This window comes from Pteropus vampyrus, unplaced genomic scaffold (genome assembly GCF_000151845.1).
Source record: "Pteropus vampyrus isolate Shadow unplaced genomic scaffold, Pvam_2.0 Scaffold1000004055, whole genome shotgun sequence".
NCBI classification, from domain to species: domain Eukaryota; kingdom Metazoa; phylum Chordata; class Mammalia; order Chiroptera; family Pteropodidae; genus Pteropus; species Pteropus vampyrus.
In genome coordinates this window covers 18,247-37,500 of record NW_011918457.1, presented here as the reverse complement: position 1 = coordinate 37,500, position 19,254 = coordinate 18,247, and the positions used below count along the sequence as shown (strand labels likewise).

At 40.1% G+C, this 19,254-nt stretch overlaps 2 protein-coding genes and 1 pseudogene across 2 annotated transcripts; 2 read left to right on the top strand and 1 right to left on the bottom strand.

Moving 5' to 3' along the window:
- Positions 1 to 4,693: 4,693 nt before the first annotated feature.
- On the top strand, positions 4,694 to 5,719 carry LOC105311451 (olfactory receptor 1L4). The gene has a single exon (XM_011387439.2). The coding sequence runs from the start codon at positions 4,784 to 4,786 to the stop codon at positions 5,717 to 5,719; it is 936 nt and encodes a 311-aa protein (XP_011385741.1). The 5' UTR covers positions 4,694 to 4,783.
- Positions 5,720 to 13,391: 7,672 nt separating this feature from the next.
- On the bottom strand, positions 13,392 to 18,557 carry LOC105311450 (annotated as a pseudogene).
- Positions 14,857 to 15,783, top strand: LOC105311452 (olfactory receptor 1L6-like). Its single transcript, XM_011387440.1, has one exon. It carries the CDS (start codon positions 14,857 to 14,859, stop codon positions 15,781 to 15,783), a length of 927 nt encoding a protein of 308 aa, XP_011385742.1.
- Positions 18,558 to 19,254: the final 697 nt, after the last annotated feature.

The following is a 19,254-nucleotide window of genomic DNA, read 5'->3' as shown; positions in this document are numbered from 1 at the left end:
ATGATTATCTCAAGGTCCATTCATGTTGTCACAAATGGCCATATTTCATCTTTCTTATGACTGAGTAATATTTCATTGTTATATATACATACATACCACATCTTTTCAGTTTCTGAAATACACACAACTAATACTACTACATAACACCAGAAAATCTACCTACATTTGTAACATACAAAAGCAATGACAAAAACTATGTATTATTTAAGTGAACTCATATAGCAGGAATACATGATCTGAATTTATATGAGGCTATTAAGTAATCTGTTAGTGGGATTGAGTGTGAATATTCACTCATTCTGTTACGGAAATACTATGTATCAGATTGTGGATTTCTCCCCCAGAAACTGTGGATGAATAATACGCAACATATCTATAATCCCAACACCAATCGTTCTGAAATCTGAAATTTGGAGGGCACCAAGTATTTATAATGAGGGCTGTGACTTGCACGAGACAACAGTGAACATGAATGTCCTTTAGCTACATGCATTCACATGAATAAATCTAAAAACATAATGTTGACCACATGAGCCATTTACAGAAGAATACAAAAAAAGTATAATTCTATTCACAGATAAAACCAAAAAGGGGCAAATCCACAGAATGCTGTACACAGTTTAGACACATATGCACGTTGGTTTCCAAACTGACCTGGTTAGACAGAGGGGTTAGACAGTGGGCCGACAGAGAATGAAGAGCATCAGGCTTCTCCACATTGGTAGATGGCAAGTTAAACAAGCAAGGGAACTTTACTTAACTGGCTTTTCTCAGGCACCTAAGACCAGTAGGTTCTCTCTACCTGCCAACCAGAATCTTCAAGTTTACGTAGAGGCTTTAACTGGGTTCGGTCACAGATAGGGTTCAGATGGTCTCAACATCACGGGCATTAATTTTATTATTATTTATTAAACAGTACATTTGTTTTACGCATCTTTTGTATGTAAGATTCATTTACAACAAAAATAAATCAATTCGGAAATCTACCCTGGGCCCTATGAAGAGTCTACATACTAATCATATCTCTGTTCTATTTGACAGAATATAAGAATGTTGCCTCTTCTACATGACATTAAAGGCAATGATTATGCTGTCTGATCTATTTTACCTTTATCTTCTACTTATTTTCTGGAACATACTGTATTTCATTCTAAAAGACTGAGCTCTAATTAGAAAGTGTGGATTCCGTGAGACAGATGGGCCCTATTCAGGGTTAGGCTGGGAGGGTGGATCGAAGCTGCACTCACACAAGGGAAAAACTAGTTTTCTGTGGATCCTGGCCCTGACTATCCTGAATAAAATTATCTGGAGCTCAGGGGGCCAAGCCTACAGGGGACAGCTGTAAGTTTGGAAAATTGCCCCATCTTATTTCTAACTAGGAGATCTGGGAATGGCTCCCAGAGGACACTACCCATGAAAAGTCGGAGCTCCTCCTGGCTCCTGTGCCTGAACTACCACTAAAGATCTGAGTCTTTGGTCTCTGCTCTACAACTCCAGCCATGACTTCTTAGGCAGACAATTTGACAGCGAACCCAATCTCCCACTTGGAAGTGTCACAGATGGAAGGTGGCCAGTATCTCCAGGTAAGCTGAGGCATGGGAATGGGGAGAGAGAGCGGAGTCTACCAAAGGCTCACCTGTGCACACAAAGGCACACACACTGCCCATAGAAAACACACGTGCAACCCATTGAGTTTCTTCTCCCTTTTTCCTTTTCCCTTTTCATACCTCTTTCTCTATCTGCCCATCATTTTCTGGCTCTTCTGTTCACCATGAGGGGCATCTAATTCTGGTGTTCATCACACCCCTAATTGTGAGACTTACAGTATACTGGAGAATGGGTTTAAGACAACCTTCCCCAAAGCCCATCAGTAACTTGAGGTAGCACCTGTGTGCCAACAAAGCATAAATCTCTCAGTCCTCTCAGGCAGGTGTGGTTCTCAATTCACTCTCAAGCGCCACACCAGGGACCCACCAGTAATTAACCCCTCTACATCCACTTAAACTTTACTAACCTCGGTCATATCCTTTCTTTTCCTTAGAACTTAAGCCATCAAATAACTTCTAAGATAGACTTATTTATTCCCATTATACTGTTAATAATAGGGGTCTCTTAGGAATAAGCTATCAGACCACATTTACACATGGTTTCCACATGCCAAAACAAAGGCTTTGCCATCAGAAGTTCTGAGTAGAGTTATAATCCTTCAAAGGTGGTACTGCTGCTGCTGATGATGATGACGATGATGACGATGATGATGATAATGACTTCAATAATTACATCTCATTCTCCATTGCTACAAAATCAATCTTTATTATATATTAAGTTCCAGATAGATCAAGACATATATACATATATAAATACAGGTAGGTATGCAGAATTCTTTATGTTGGTCCATTGATTTGTTTTTCTCTTTGTGTACAATTATCTTATTGTTTTTCATTATTATGTGTTTTGATTTTAAATTAGCAATGTTATCTATCATTATGCTAATTTTTTTCAAAATCGTCTTGTCTTTCCTTAGCCATTTACTCCTCTAGATGAATTTCAGAATGACCTTCTCAAGTCCAATTTTACGGAAAAACCCTTGCAGTGTTATTATAAGTGCACTGAATTTTATTAGTTTGAGAATTTACTTGTTCTCCGCTTTATTGAGATCTAATTGACACATAACATTGTATAATTTAAGGCATGCAATGTGATGATTTGATGGACGGAAATGTTAAAAATGATTACCACAGGGTTAGTTGACACCTCCATCACTTCACATAATTACCCTTTATATTTTGTTAAGAATGTTTAAGGTCTACTCGCTTAAGCAGAATGGTGGTTACTGGAGCTGTGGAGTGGGGGAACTGGGAAGATGTTGTTTAAAGGTACAAACTTGTAACCAGTAGACAAATAAGTCCTAGAAATCTAATGCACACAATACTGTACTATAAACTTCCAAGTTGCTAAGGGACTGCATCTTAATTGTTTCCACCACAAAAAAAAAAAAAGAAAAGAAATGATGATTAGATGACGTGATAAATGTGTTAGCTAACACTATGCTGGTAATCATATGACAGTAGATAAATATCAGATCGGCATGTTGTACACCGTAGGCTTACACAGTCTTATGTCAATTATATCTCAATAAATAAATAAATTTCTACTTCCTCACCAAAGTTCAAATATATAATAATACAGTTTTGTTAATTTAGCCGCCACGCTCTACATCAGATCTCTAGAACTTATTCAAATGATAACTAGAAGTTTGTACCTTTGATTCCCTCATCCTCCCACCCAGCCCCCAGCCTCTGGCATCCATCATTCTACTTTCTATTCTATGAGTTCGTCTTTTGAGATTCAGCTATAAGGGAAAAAAAACCCTGAGAGTTCCGGTCAAGATGGCGAAGTTGAACAGCAAAAATAAATAAATAAATAAATAATAAAATTCTGCCATTTGCAACAAAATAGAAGAACCTTGAAGGCATTATGCTAAATGAAATATATTTGACAGAAGTACAAGCATTGCATATCACTTATCTAAGAAAACTATCTGACATTTTTAAATATTGAGTTTTCCTTTTCTAGGAGAACGCAACCTTCATTTATTCAGATCATCCTTTTGTGTTGTTATAGTTTCTTCATGTAGGTCTTCCTCATTTGTTTTCTCCCCTCTCAGGTTTATTCTTAAATATTTTTTAGGTTTTCTTGCCGTCGTCAATTAAAACTTTTTCTCCATTTTTCTAATCCAAAAAAATTAATATTTCTATATCTATTTTCTATCTGGCCACTTTGGTGAAATATTCATGGTCAAATAAGCTTTCAGATCATGATCATTGATTTCCTAGATAGATAACCAAGTCACTTAAAAGTAAGGACAATTTCATCTTTTCTGATAATTATACTTTCTATTTCTTTCTTTTCACTTTTTCATTGAGCAACGGCGCTTCATAGTAATAACGGAGGCCAACTTTGCCGGGTCTTCTTTGCCTGGTCTTTTCCAGGATATCGTTGGAAATGGGATTCTCGCACATAAAATTTTATAGAACGAAGACTCGATAGATGTTTAACCATAACGTTTAATGCATTTAAAGAATTAATATCAGTAACATAGGCTATACACGACGGGACTCCAACGTAAGTGGCATCTCTAAACCACAAACATAATATAAGTGTTCAGATCATGTTAGCCAAACAAAGAATGCTTAAATAAACATTAAGCAGGTTTTGCTCAGAAAACTTCAGAAGTCTCATCTGACTTCAGTAAATGCCAAAGAGCGCCGATTAAATCGCATGCTCGCTTTGTCCTATTTCCACTACAAACACCACCACCTCTGGACCTAAGAGTCGAAGAGGATCCTGAAGAGAGGACCTCATTCATGGAAAGACTTGTACAAAATCATCTTGGTTAAAAGTGGGAACCAGCGGTTTGTTTCCCTGGGAAAAAAAGGAAATAGAAAAGAGGCTAAGGAATCGATCAGGAAATGATCTAAGAAGATCTTTAAAAAAAGAATTGAGAACTTGGACGCAGTAGGCTATATAGAAAGTCCTAAAAGCACATGTGAAATCATGAGTTTTGCTTTTAGAAAACCAATTGGAATTTTTTAACCTTTCCCTTGTTCAATTTTACTTCCTGTTTCTCTATAGTTTCTTAACATAATTATTCTTTAAAATCCTGACAAATAGCAGTGGGCTATCTTATAGGCTGGAGGACAGAAAAGAAACTGTCTTAATCAAATTCTCCTTCACATTTCTCCCAGTGCTTCTCCAGACCCTCTCCAGGAAGCCAAGACGCATGGAGATTAGGAACCACACCAGCAGCACCGCAGGCTTTATCCTCCTGGGCCTCTCTTCCAACACTCAGTTGCAGAAACCCCTCTTTGCCATCTTTCTCATCATGTACCTGGTCACCGTGGTGGGGAATGTACTCATCATCCTGGCCATCCGCTCTGACTCCCGCCTCCATACACCTATGTATTTTTTTCTCAGCAACCTATCCTTCATGGATATCTGCTTCACCACGGTCATCGTGCCAAAGATGCTGGTGAATTTACTCTCAGAGACAAAGTCTATCTCCTACGTGGGCTGCCTGGTCCAGATGTACTTCTTCATGGCCTTCGGCAACACGGACAGCTACCTGCTGGCCTCTATGGCCATAGACCGGCTGGTAGCCATCTGCAACCCCTTCCGCTTTGACACAGTTATGAACCCACGGCGGTGCCTCCTCATGCTGCTGGGTTCTTGCACCATCTCCCACCTGCATGCCATGCTCCGTGTGCTGCTCATGTCCCGCCTGTCTTTCTGTGCTTCCCATATCATTAAGCACTTTTTCTGTGATACCCAGCCTGTGCTAAAGCTGTCTTGCTCTGACACATCCTCCAGCCAGATTGTGGTCATGACTGAGACCCTGGCTGTCATTGTGACCCCCTTCCTGTGCATTCTCTTCTCCTACCTGCGAATCATCGTCACCGTGCTCAGAATCCCCTCCGTAGCCGGGAAGTGGAAGGCCTTCTCAACCTGTGGCTCCCACCTCACCATAGTAATCTTATTCTACGGCAGCGTCATCTATGTGTATTTTAGGCCCCTGTCCATGTACTCAGTGGTGAAGGACCGTGTAGCCACAGTCATGTACACGGTAGTGACACCCATGCTGAACCCTTTCATCTACAGCCTGAGGAACAAAGATATGAAGAGGGGTTTGAGGAAATTAAGGGACAGAATCCACTCCTAGAACAACAACAAGATGCAATGTTGTTCCATCCCAAGATGGCATCATTGGGAGATGACCTAAGAGGTCACAGCTATCCGCATTCCTCAGTATTTTTCACATGGTCGCCAAAGAAGTCACAAGAGGTAATGTTCAATGACAGTAGGAATACTGCCCTAGAAGCTCGAACACTTGGTTTCTACCAATGACCTTGACAACATATATGTTCAATCTCACACTAGGTACTACTAGAAATGCAGATTTCGGCAAAATCTTTTCTGCCACATCTAGAGGGAATCAAGCTATCTCCAAATACTTCTCCTGTGTTTGGCATCAGCTGGACCTCAAGGAATTGTAATGTTCCATTTGTTTTTAGAATAAGAAATTACACGGCTTTGGTAGGGAATGGAAAAAGACTCCTTGAGGAACGACCTAAGACGACCCTTAAGGACGGGTTGATTTCAACAGAAGAAAGTTAATTAGATGAGGAAATGGGCAGAGCATCCCAAATAGTGGAAACAGCCCAAGCGGGTAGGGGCAATAAATATTGGATTATTATGAGGACAGGGATGACCCTGTGAGGCTTGTTCCGTTTGAGAGTAGGGAGAATAACACTGGAAAGACAGCAGAATCTATAAAGCAGCTGACACCCCAGCAACACCAAATTGTCATCACAGCATGAATACTGAGCACTCGACTCCTCTTCCCTTCGCTCTTAATTCTTCCTCCCTGCACATGGCCAGAATCCTCCCTGAAACGTGTTTTACATCCTGAAGAAAGCAGTGTGTATCAGTCAGGATAAGCTAGGTTCTGCTGTGGAAACAAACCATCTCAAAAATCTTTGGCCATTAAATCCAACGTTTTTCTTATTCGTACTGCATGTCCACCATAAAAAAGTTTATGGGTGCTGCTCACTATACACATGCAGAGGCTAAAGCTGATGAGGAAGTCACCATTATAAATATTAATTGTCACTCTGTTAGGAACTGAGAAAGCCTCTCGAAGACATGCTCTCCGACAACTAAATACTCTGGTCCAGAAGTGACTCACACCACTTATGACCACAACTCATTGTCCACAACTAATCTCATGACCCATTAAAACAAAATGGAGCCTGAGGTACAATCCAAAAATGTGTCTGTAAAAGGGAGATTCAGAAGTATTGGCGAATGGTGATAATGATCATCACATGATTCTAATGACTCAAAAACACGTAAGTGTGATTTTGTTGCATAATCAATCCTTCCCTGATTATATTATTATGAATAACAATAGTAATAATGTAAGATATATACTCTCTCTGGAATCTTTCTGCCTCCATTATTTCATCAAGCTTTTACAACCACCAGCTTTCGTGGATCATAAGCTTGTGGACAGCAGGACCTGAAGCTGAATATTAGTGTTGTGGTCTTAAATTATAACAAGAAGTTTATAGCGACCTAGGGGAACTCAGAGACACCTAGGGACCAATATCAGTGCCCTACTATTACTGTCACTATGTCCTCTTCCAATTATCACAAAGCAACCAGGTAACCACGACACAAACTCACTTTGCAGCAGCCTTCCCATCTGTGCAGGCACACCTGGCTCTCTCCACTTCCTCCCTCCGAGCATTTGCTTTGCGGGAGGCTGGCCTAGACGAGCTGCCCCCTCTCCACGGCTCTGTTTACATGCCGTACTTTCCTCGTACTCAGCTAAGTACAATACTCCACTTTAGAATGGCATATATTAAGTAAATTCATTAATTACAGCTTCTAGTAACTTATAATGTCAATTAGGTCCTTTGGTCCCAGGACCGTAACATTTGTATACTGCTGGCCTCACTCTGCCATCAGCCCCGTACTCCTTCTTCTCAGCAACACATCGTCATTAAGAATTCAAGATCTTTCACGTGTAAGCCTACAGATGTTCCTGAACGTTAAGACGAAACAGAATCCTAGATAATAAGACCATGAGATGGCACACTGAGGCGAAGAGTGACCAGTCTGGCCCTCAGGTTAGTCCTAACCTTCTCAGTCAGAGCTATCGTGTTGTCTCTGTCAGAATAGGAGGCAAATCCCACAAGATATTCTGTCACCCTTCAGAAACATGTGGGCAGGTAGTATCTGGGGTCTTCTTTTGAAAGTTTTGCTATAAAAACAAGGGTGCCCAGCAGTTAACTTGGGAAAATGCTAAGAAACCTTGGTAGAAATAAAATATATTTCTTCTGAAAGTTGAAATAACAAGAGGAAAGGTCTATGCAGACCTTCTGAATGCCTCGGTCGATTGGGTGAAACGCTCCTCAGAGTCCTTGGAGGAGACCAGGATAGTCCATGACGGCCTCTCGTCCCACTGTATACACACCTTGGAGGCTGGTTGAACACAATAGTGGAATCATTCCGGAGGCGTGTCTCTTGGTGAGAAGAGAAATGTGTTGGGTCTTTCTATTTCAAGCTCATTAAATCGATGTAAATGTTAGAGATTTTTCTCAATATGAAACTAAGACAAATTTAGTTTCTTGAACGTATTTTACCTGTTTATCAGTGTGAGTGACATCAACTGGGAATGGTCTAAAACATGAAAGCTGACGAGGGTCTAGGAAAGAGTGTTGGGTATTTCTGACATGGAAGAGTTGGATAGAGAGGGTTTTAGCAAAGAGGACTAAAAAGGAGTAGCCATGTAATTCATGAATAGGAGTTTCAAGAGGCACTGGATATTAATCGGCATCAAAATATGGAACATTTAAGCAAAATAAGCTTGGGAGATTGTCCGTTGGCTTTAGCAACATGAAGGCCATTGGTGACACTGGTAATGAAGTCGCAGTGGAGGAATGGAAAAAGAGCCACATTGGAGTAGGGTAAGAAATCGGTTATGATTCTTACATTAACAATGAACAATCTGAAAAGGAAATTAAGAATACAATTTGATCAGTCATATCAAAAAGAAGAAGTCATTGAGAAATAAAGCTAACCATGGAGGTGAAAGACTTACACATTGTAACCAAAAACATTGGATAAAAGTACAGAAGACCCAAATAAATAAAAAGACATCCCCTGTTCATGGACTGGAAGACTAAGTATGTTAAAATGCCCGTATAGTCCAATGCGATCTACAGGTTCAATGTGATTCCTATCTAAATTCTAAAATTCAAATGGCATTTTAACATAAGTAGATAAATTCTAAAATTCCTGTGGAATTACAAAAGACCCCATACAGCTAATACGATCTTGATAATAAAGAACAAAGCTGGAGGCCTCACACTTTATGATTTTAAAATATATTACAAAGCTATTATAATCGAAACTATTTTACTTGCATTGAGTTAATGAAACAGAACAGAGAGCCCAGAAATAAACTCAAGTATACACGAACAGCTAATTTTCAACAAAGGCGTCAAGAATTTCCAATGAAGTAAGGATGGTCTTTCCAATAAATGGCGTTGGGAACACTAGATCTATCCAGAGCAAAAGAATGAAATTAAACCCTTATCTTACGACACTCCCCAAAATCTACTCGAAGTTGACTAAAGACTTACATGTAAGACCTGAAGTGATAAAACACTTGGAAGAAACTTAAAGGAAACCTATTGACATTAGTCTTAGCAAGGATTTCTTGAACATGACACTAAAGCATAGGCCAAAAAAAAAAAAAAGCAAATATAGTCAAGTTAGGATACATCAAACTAAAAAGCTTTTACAAAGGAAGTAAAACAACCAATGGAGTGAAAAAAAGGCAACCTAGGGAACAGGAGGAAATATTTTCAAACCATAACTCTGATAAGGGCTTAATCCACAAAATATATAAGAAACGCCTACGACTCAATAACAAAACAAAAACCCGACTCAAAAATCGGCAAAGGACTGGAATAGACGTTTCTCCAAAACAGACATACGCACGGCCGGTGGGTATATGCAAAGATGCCGAATATCACTAGTCATTAGGAAAATATAAATCAAAACCACAATGAGATACCCCTGAGTGTCCCAAAGACCCTCTCGGGGGATTCGTGACTTCAAAATTAATTTCATAGCATCGCTAAGATGCTACCTGACTCTTTCACACTCATTCTCCTATGAGCAGACACTGAAATTTTTCAGAGGCCATACGATGTGCAGTATTATTGCTCTAATGGCTAACAGAATGTAGAATGTATATTCTTGTGGTTTTTTAGAACGTCCTAATAGGTTTAGAATGTCCTAAATAATAAAATGCAAATATGTGCATTTGCAGACATTATTTCAGTTTGTTATCAGTACTTCTACTGTGATTTTGTTAACTTTGTTTGTACCCACTGTAACCTCTATAACCTCTTTAGGAGCTAATAAAGTGATATTTTAAAATCTGGTATTTTTCTTGGACCTACATGAAACTCAGTAAGAAGTACACTTTGTTATCTTGTTCTACCATAATATTAATATTTTTTATTTTTTCAAAACTTCTCTAAATTTCTAATTTTATCTAAATCTCTTAATATTTTAATTTTTAAATTTTAATTATATTATTCTAAAATTTTAAATTTTGCTTATATTTTTCTTATACTTTTTTCTTATCTTTAACTATTAATTTAATAGTTAATTATGCAATAATTTAATTTAACTATTAAATATATTTTATTTAACTATTAAATAATTTAATAGTTAAAATTTTAATTTTTAAATTTTAATTATATTTTTCTAAAATTTTAAATTTTGCTTATATTTTTCTTATACTTAATGGATACTTTGCTTTAAAAAGGAGATAGAAAAAGTCATTTTCTCAACACACAGATGCACTATTTACATTTAAAATTACTAAAACATATGAAACTGGCATATTACAAAGTTCTCCACATCAAGAAAGAGGGAAATCTACTCCAAAGAAACTAGGCAAACCTGTAAATGAGAAATAAAAATGGCAAAGCTGTCTTTTCCTTGGCTTTACGAAAATGTTTACAACTATGCTAGTTAAGTTGTAACATCATTTCAAGGTCTATTGTTCAGAGTTTGAAGTGAAAGGAAGTGAATATTTTAAACATGGACAGGACATTAGGAGCACCCTGTGAGTCAAAAATTGTATGGTTATTTTATTACAATTACCAAAAGAGTCAAAAATTGTTTTTTGTAGTCTTTCAAACTGGAAATGAGAAAGCCATTAAAGCATCTCACAGGTTAACCAATCATACTGCAGTGGCTGGAGAGCCGCAGAACAATAATAGCTGAAAGACATATCAATCCAGTCTCAGTGGACATTACTGTATGCCCGCTGAATGAAACATCAGCAAAATATATCATGGCACTGCGGTTTTCTGATAAAGTAACTCATCGAATTGAAGATTTGGTTGCAAACATTAAGACTGAATTCATATCTGGACTGCAGAACTACACTTTAGCCTTAAAAATGGATGACTCGAATGTGCTACAACATGGAGGAATCTTGAAGATGTTATGCTAAGTGAAATAAGCCAGATGCAAAGGACAAATACTGTAGGGTTCGACTTATATGAAGAACTTAGAATAGTCAAATCCATAGAGACAGAAAGTAGAACGGGAGCTGAAATGAGGGAGCAGCGAAGTGTTCTTGCTTACTGGGTATAGAGTGTCAGCATAGGATGATAACAAAGTTCTGGATGTGGATAGTGGTGATGGTTGCATTTCAAAATGGCTAAAATACTAAGTTTTATGTTATGTATAGTTTTGTTTTTTTTTAAAAAAAGGTTTTTCTTTAATAGATGGATGAATAGCTGCACCAACTAATCAACAAAGAAAAGCTTTCACGTGATCATGGGACTCTCCCTGGACTCCAGTCTCCCATATCTTCAGAGGAGTCCAGGCTTTCCCTATGCACTTCCCTCTGTCTCCTTAGAAATCACTAGAGAAACAAGTGACTAATTATCTGGAGCTCTAAGAAAAACACTGCTATGGCAGTCTGAGTCTGCTTGGTCTCTACTGAGAGGTCTCTACTGAGACGTCTCTACTGAGAGGTCTCCACTCCTGTTGCAGACAGGGTTTAATTAGCTCCCTGGGGTTGGTGCCTGGAGAGGCTGCCTCACTCCTTGGGGTGAAGTCATGTGCAGGAGAGCCAGATACTTCCAAGGTGCCACCCCATCCCTTAACGTCTGATGGAACCTGAAGTGGTCAGGTGGCAGATAGCTGGCAATGGAAGAAAAACTCATGAGTCCACTGCCTCGAACTACATTGAGGGGTCACCTCTCAAGAAGAAGAAGAAAAGTGGCCACTTCAGGACCTGATAACCTTATCTCTAGGCTGAGGCAACAATCACGCACACCTCACGCACCCAACATTGTAGGTCTTGAAACCTCTCACTAGAATCTGAGGTTTTTTTCTTTTCTTGCCCCAAGCTCTCCATCTCTCCTCTAGCTTTCCATCTCTCCTCTAGATATCGGGGCCAGCGAGGCTGAGAAGACAGTGCTGGGTTCACCATCCCTTATCTGAGTAAGTAGCTGGTATCCTTAACCACACCCAATCTAGAGTGTTTCTGACCCAGGAGTGTCAGAAACTAGAAACCCTCCTATTTAATGAATTCAGTTGCACAGAGGTGGAAAATTAGTTGCTTAATGATGTGCGGCAAGTTAATGCCATAGCTGGGACTACATGCCAGGTCACCTGCTCCTTACCACTCACCCTCCCCTATTTCTTTGAATGCCTCAAACTCCTCCACAAGCCTCTGTTTCCCTTCTCCATTCACAAAAACGAGGTAGGATTTGTTATGAATGAGGGAGATTCCAAGTCAAAGGGATCGAGCCTTTCAGAAGAATGGTGTAGCAGCGCAATGCTGATGGGCAAAAGTCCAGCTTCTGTCGTCCCTGCTTGGCTTCCCAGTGTCCCCAAAGCCAGTCCTGCACTAAAGAGCATCCACCTCAATAGCCTTCTCCCAGAGCAGCATGGGACACAGGCTGTGGAAAATGTTGAAACAAGAGAAATGTAAGGGACGAGAAAATTTCTATAAGCCCTGGGCTGTCATATCAGTTCTGCTGTTAACTCGTAGTACAATATTCATTGACCAACTTCCTTCTGTAGGCCTTAATTGGCCCTCTGCAAAGTGATCGTGGAGATTAGAATTTAGGCTTTAAAATTTCCTTAGCGCTGGAAGCTGTCTTCAAAATTATCCTTTTTCTTAAAATTTGTAAAATACATGAAAGCAGAATTTTTCTGGATAGAGGAAGAGTCCTGGGACTCCTGAATCTCCTTGTTCACACTGTACCTCTCTGGTGACACATGCGTCATAAAGGAGTGTCAGCCTGGGCAGAAAGGAAGAAGTTAACTAGAGATATGAGAGGACTTGCAGTTATGTCCTTAAAGGTCTTCGTGTTGTCACACGTGGCAGAATTTCCGTCTATTTTAAGGCTGAATAGTATTCCATTGTAGCTATACACATTTTCCTTATTCTTGTATCTGTCAATGGACATTCAAATAGTTTCCACGTCTTGGCTATTGTGAATAATGCTGCAATGAACGTAAGAGTGCGAATATGACTTCGAGAGAGTGATTTCCCTTCCTTCAGATGAATACCCTCCAGTGGAATTGCTGAATCTTATGGTAATTCTATTTTTAATTTTTTGAGGACCCTCGATACTGTTCTCCATCATAGCTGTACCAATTTACATTCCTCCATGTGCAAGGATTCCCTTCTCTCCACATCCTTGCCAACACTTCTTGTCTTTTTGTTTGTTGGCTTTGAAGGTTTCAAATATACTTTCTTTCTTTACTCAAGCCATATTTTAATGGCTACACAGCACTTTCACTTGGCATCAATTATGAGCTGGTTTTGAAACAATTCGGCAAGACACCAGCTGGGATGATTACTGATCTCTCCATTTCTTTGGGGTGACTCTCCCAACAGGGGACAGGTCCCATTCTATTTCAACTTGGGTTGCTACATATGTCCACGCAGCAATGCAGACAGTGACGCCATTAGCTAATACAGCATTGCCACATTTGTCATGGAAATCAAGTGAATCTGCCTTGCCAGTGTTTGCTGAATGCTTTGAATTTGGAGATGACTGAGGGCGTTTTTGACCAAGGGAGTGAAGCTGAAGACTGAACAGTGGCAACTGCCATGCCTTTTGTGTTTTTCTTGATAATAGCCATTATAACAGGTGAGAGATGATGTCTCATTGTGGTTTTGATTTGCATTTTCCTGGTGATTCATAATGCGGACACCTTTCCATGACACCTTTCCATGTACCTTTTAGCTGTTTACGTATCTTCTTTGGAGAAATGATTGCTTATATCCTTAGTCCATTTTTTAATTGGGTTATTAGTTTTTTGCTATTGATTTATAGAAGTTCCATCATTTGGCTTCTTACTTTAAAACTTCCTAGGCATGGCCCTCAGGACTACCTCCCACACACGCACGTGCACAGACACAGAGAGACAGACTGACACAAACGCACATGCACAGACACAGACAGACACACACACACATACACACACACACACACACACACACACACGATCATCATGTCCCCTTGCCTCTTGCTCTCCTCGTCTACATTTTTCCCACTGTCTCACCTCAGAATCAGCCTGTCTCGGAATCAGGGAGGATGCATAGAAATCATGGTAGGAGCTAGGGAGCTGATAGCAAACTAGTCTCTTGTCCCACATCAAGAGACTTCTGAGTAAGTGGGACATACTGCGTGAAGAAATGTCATCTGCCTTCGCCGAGCTCTCTGAAACCACTCTCAGTGACCTGGTGGTGGAAATTCTAATACTTTCTGTTCTGTCCCTCTCCAGCTTAGACCTTCTCTCCTTTCAGTGACCATCTCAACTAACTTTCTCTTTTCTCTCTCCCCACCTCCCTCCTCTCTCCTCTCTCTCTCGCTTCCTTTCATTATTTTAGTAAAAGGCAAAAAGATTTATTAAATCTGAAGAGTCTCTTCCTTACTTTATTTTGCCTTAACCGGCCAACTCAAATACTATGTATTAAATATGAGGACTATTATTTTCTATTACTTATGCTATCTATTATATAATTAGTAACTGCATAGCACTTATTCATTGATGAAACAATCTTCAGATATGTTTATTCGTGACAGAGCCAGAATGAAAAGCCAGGCCTGTGTGACATCACAATCCATACTCCTGTCACCTATATTAGCCACTCATATAAGCTGTAACAACTGGATATTCTAGGCCAGGACACACGCCTAACATTCCTTATAATTTTGTACTTGCAGGACACCAATGCTAAGAGGAAACCAGAGTCACATCACTGAATTTGTTCTTCTGGGACTTACCAGTGACCCTCAACAGCAGGTGTGGCTCTTTCCGATCTTCCTGACCATGTACCTCATCAATGTGGCTGGCAATTCAGTCATCATTGCAGCCATCAGGGGAGATGTCCGCCTCCACACCCCCATGTACTTCTTCCTCTCCAACCTGTCCCTGGTGGACATCTGCTTTACAACTGTCGTCGTGCCACAAATGTTAGTGAACATGGTGAATCAGAGAAAGACCATCCTCTTTGCCCATTGCCTCACCCAGATGTATTTCTTTGTGGTCTTTGCAATCACTGACAGCTTCCTCCTGGCTGCCATGGCCATTGACCGCTACGTGGCCATCTGTAAGCCACTGCATTACACCACAACCATGAACCCTCGGCGCTGTCTTCTGCTGCTGATAGCATCCTGGGTGGTGTCCCACCTCCACTCTATCATGCACACGATTCTCATGGCCCGCCTCTCCTTCTGTGGACCCAACGTCATCCACCACTTCTTTTGTGATGTCCAGCCACTGCTAACCCTCTCCTGCTCTGACACCTCTGTCAATGAGCTTTTGATCTTCACAGAAGGGTCCCTGTTGGTCATGACTCCCTTTATCTTCATTATTGTCTCTTATGTCTACATTGCCTGTGCTGTTCTGAGGGTCCCTTCCGGAGGAGGCAGGTACAAGGTCTTCTCCACCTGTGGATCCCACCTTACGGTTGTCGCATTGTACTATGGGACTGCCATTTCAGTGTACTTTCGTCCTTCATCCACCTTTTCAGTGACCAAGGACCGTATGGTCAGTGTCATTTATACCGTGGTAATCCCCATGCTAAATCCTTTTATCTATAGCCTTAGAAACAAGGACATGAAACGAGCATTGAGAAAGCTGACTAGAAAAGAATAGAATAAGTGATAAATGTTTAGGAGGCGATAGTTTGAAATATAAATATCCCATTCCTCATCAAACTTCTTTCCATCTCTTTATTTTCTTCTATTGGTATACACTTATGGTTTTTCTACTTTATTCGATGAGTTATAATTTATTACTTTTGTCCTGTTATATGTTTCCACCATTCTCTGAGCATGTTCTTGCTTTCTGTCATATCAAGATGTTCCAGATTCATCTTATACTTTCTTTACTCCAGTCCTAGAATCAGCCGTTTCTCCAAAAAACCAAGCCTCCAACATAGATACCGTCTTCACCCTACTCAGACTCTCCCAGCACATTCCAGGTTTCTTCTTGCTCATTTTTGGGTCTGCCTCACCTAACATTTGCTCCCACAGATGTCCTTCTCTCCTCGTGTGGGCCCCAACACCTGGTGTTGTGCTGCCCTGAAGCATGCAAACCCTCTTACCATGCGTGATCTCTGATTCCTCATACTGGGTTGCCGCTTCACAGCTGACACCCGTCTCGTCTTGTTTGGGTTTCGCTCCCTACGTTGGGTTTCCTCCTTGCAATGAAAGCCCCCTTTCTCGCCCCACATGAACTCCAACATCTCATGCTGGGCTGAACTCATCTTTGATACTTTCCTCCCCTATGCAGGCTCGGATAGCGTACAGCTTGCTGTCCTTGGACTCTGTATTAGTCTGGGTTCTCCAGAGAAACAAAGCCAAAAGGATATAGATGTATAGATATATAAAATAAGGACTTGGACATGATTATGGAGGCTGATAAGTCCCAAGATCTGCAGTTGGCAACCTGGAAAACCCAGAAAGCTGATGGTACAGTTCCAGCCTGAGTCCAAGTCCAAAGACACAAGACCAATATCCCAGCTTGAAGACAGTCAGGCAGAGAGAGAAAATTCTCCTTTACTCAGCCTTTTTGTTCTATCCGGGCCTTCAAAGGAAACTGATGAACCCAGCTGCTTTGTAACTTCAGACTAAGACATTTGCTGGAAACTGCTCAGAGATTCTCAAGAGTCGCAGCATCTTACAGCCAAGCCTTTGAAAACCATCTGCTTTAGTGCACTTGGCAAAACTCTTCAGCATCAACCTCTCTTACCTCTAGCAGAAACTTCTCTGAACTTTGCTCCTCTCATTCTTTCAACAATTTTGTAAGCCCCAAATTCTATATTAAAGTCATCGTATCGGGGATATAATGATAGCTGTTTTCCTAACTGGCTGATGCAATTTTTAGTACCAAAAACAATCTCAAAGAAACATATATTTAAATATGAGAATCTGGAATTGGCTATCTAACTTACTTAGTAATATGAATAGTAATGACCTCTGTGCTAGTGGGAAACAGGGAACTGAGAACCAGCAGAATCCATTGGTGACATAGTTACAATCACTTGAGAGATCAAATAGTCTTAGCAATAGGATGTTCTAATGGGAATAAAGAAGATACATGAATAGAAAGCAAAGAGCTTTTCTGATTTCCCTGGGGGAAAAATGCCTTCTTTCTTCTTTTACGGGATCAAGATTTCTAAAATCCAAAGCCAGAATCTCATTCTATAGATGACTAAATTACAATGCAAATGGCATTGATAGCCTTGTCATTGATATTAAAGTCAGGGCCTTGCTTGGGAAAGAGTGGTTTCCTGAGAATTGAAAAGGGACATTTTCCTAGACTACAATGAATCTGAGTACATAGAAGTCCAAATGTCACTGCACCTCCTTTGCCAGTATATGCAGTCCTTTCTCCTCTCTCTGAGAAGTTATTTGCCTCTTGACCTGAGAAACTATAATAATTTTTCCTGAGGCAGTCATCTCACAGGGGAATGCAGATTCTTCTCAAGACCAACTTCTACCATCCCTCGTTATCTCCAGACCCATAATTAAACTCAGATCATGGCGGACCAGCAGCATAATTACATACACAATACCGTACACAACGAAAGAACAAGATGTTACCGATTATTTCAGCAGAAAAATGAGCAATACTTATGGGAATGGGTCCTAAATGTATTAGTCAAGGGAAGAAGGAAAACGATTTCAGGTTGGGCTGAATTTATTCATGTGGATACATAATCCAAAGATTCTGAATTCACTGTGTTAGATTAAGTAGTTGAAAGTGGCTCTGTTTTCTCAGATAGTTAACTGCAGCCCGGAGTACATTAAGTAAAGCTGAGAACTTCCCTGTTATACTGTAGAGAAAGCATGGAGACATAAGAATGCTGGAGTATATTTACATGTGTCACCTCCCCTTGACTATATATTACACCGAAGGGTCTAGAAGACACTTCCTTTACCCAGGCTTTGAGAAACACATAGGTGAGGAAACCACCCATCCTTGAAAGTCTCAGTGGTGCGCAGTCTCTATAGACAGTGAGTGATGGCATACAGGTTTTCTCTGTATGGCAGTGAGAGATGTCACCACTGAAATGGGCTCCCAGAAGTCAATGGACATAATGGGGTCCCAAAACAAGAAAGGTCAGGTGGTAGCATTGGTCTGCCAGAAACAAGGTAGGCAAGGTTACTGCAGCAGTTAAGAGAGATCAGAGATCCAAGTGCATTGACCTGTAGAGTTACTGACAGTAGCTAATTGATTATGATATCCCTAGGACTGAAATAGATAGCCCACAAAAGTCCTAATTTGTATAAGAAAAAAATCTCAAGATTTGGTAAACCAAGAATTAACTTAAATCGTCACAATATATAGTCACATATCTTCACCAATTCCAAGTCTTAAGCCAGTTAACAAACCTAGGGTAAAAAAAACCGTATACTATACATCTTTTTAGTAACCTTCCCCACAGACACATGCAGCCATATATCAGGTTTACTGTGCACTGGAAAAGGAAATACCCAGATTTCAGGAGATTACTGAATACACTATCTGAACTGATACCAATTCCTGGAAACTCAAATACTGCTGTGGTTGACCGAGGAGAGTAGGGCTTATAGAGGTCAAGGATTATTGGATTTTTAGCTCAGGTCCATCTCACAGTAAACCCAATAGAAAGTGAAAACAGGTTTGTGGTGTTGTTTTTTTTTAGCAATTTAGTGAGAGAAAAATATTATCTCGTGGTTATGATAAGCTTAGTAATGGTCTCCAAAGATGAATAGTTCTTAATTCCTGGAACCTACACATATGTTAATTTTTTTGGCGAAAGGGACTTACCAAGTGTGATCAAGAATTTTGATATAGGAAGATTATTCTGAATTATTCAGGTGGGCCCAATGGAAACAAAAAAGCCTTTACACAAAAGATACAGGAGGCTCAGAATGAGACATAGATGTAATGATGGAGGCAAGAGGTTGGTGTGATGTGAGGAAAAGGACCACAAGCCAAGGAATACAGGTGGCCTCTAGGAAGAGAAAAAGGAGAAGTATAGGTTCTCGCCCTGCCGACTCTTCAAATTTAGACTCGACTTCCAGAACTATAAGAAAACATATCTGAGTTATTTTAAACTACTAAATTTGTGGCCAT

Coding starts and splice junctions, on each gene's coding strand:
- LOC105311451 (XM_011387439.2), top strand. CDS start 4,784: ATGGAGATTAGGAACCACACCAGCAGCACCGCAGGCTTTATCCTCCTG.
- LOC105311452 (XM_011387440.1), top strand. CDS start 14,857: ATGCTAAGAGGAAACCAGAGTCACATCACTGAATTTGTTCTTCTGGGA.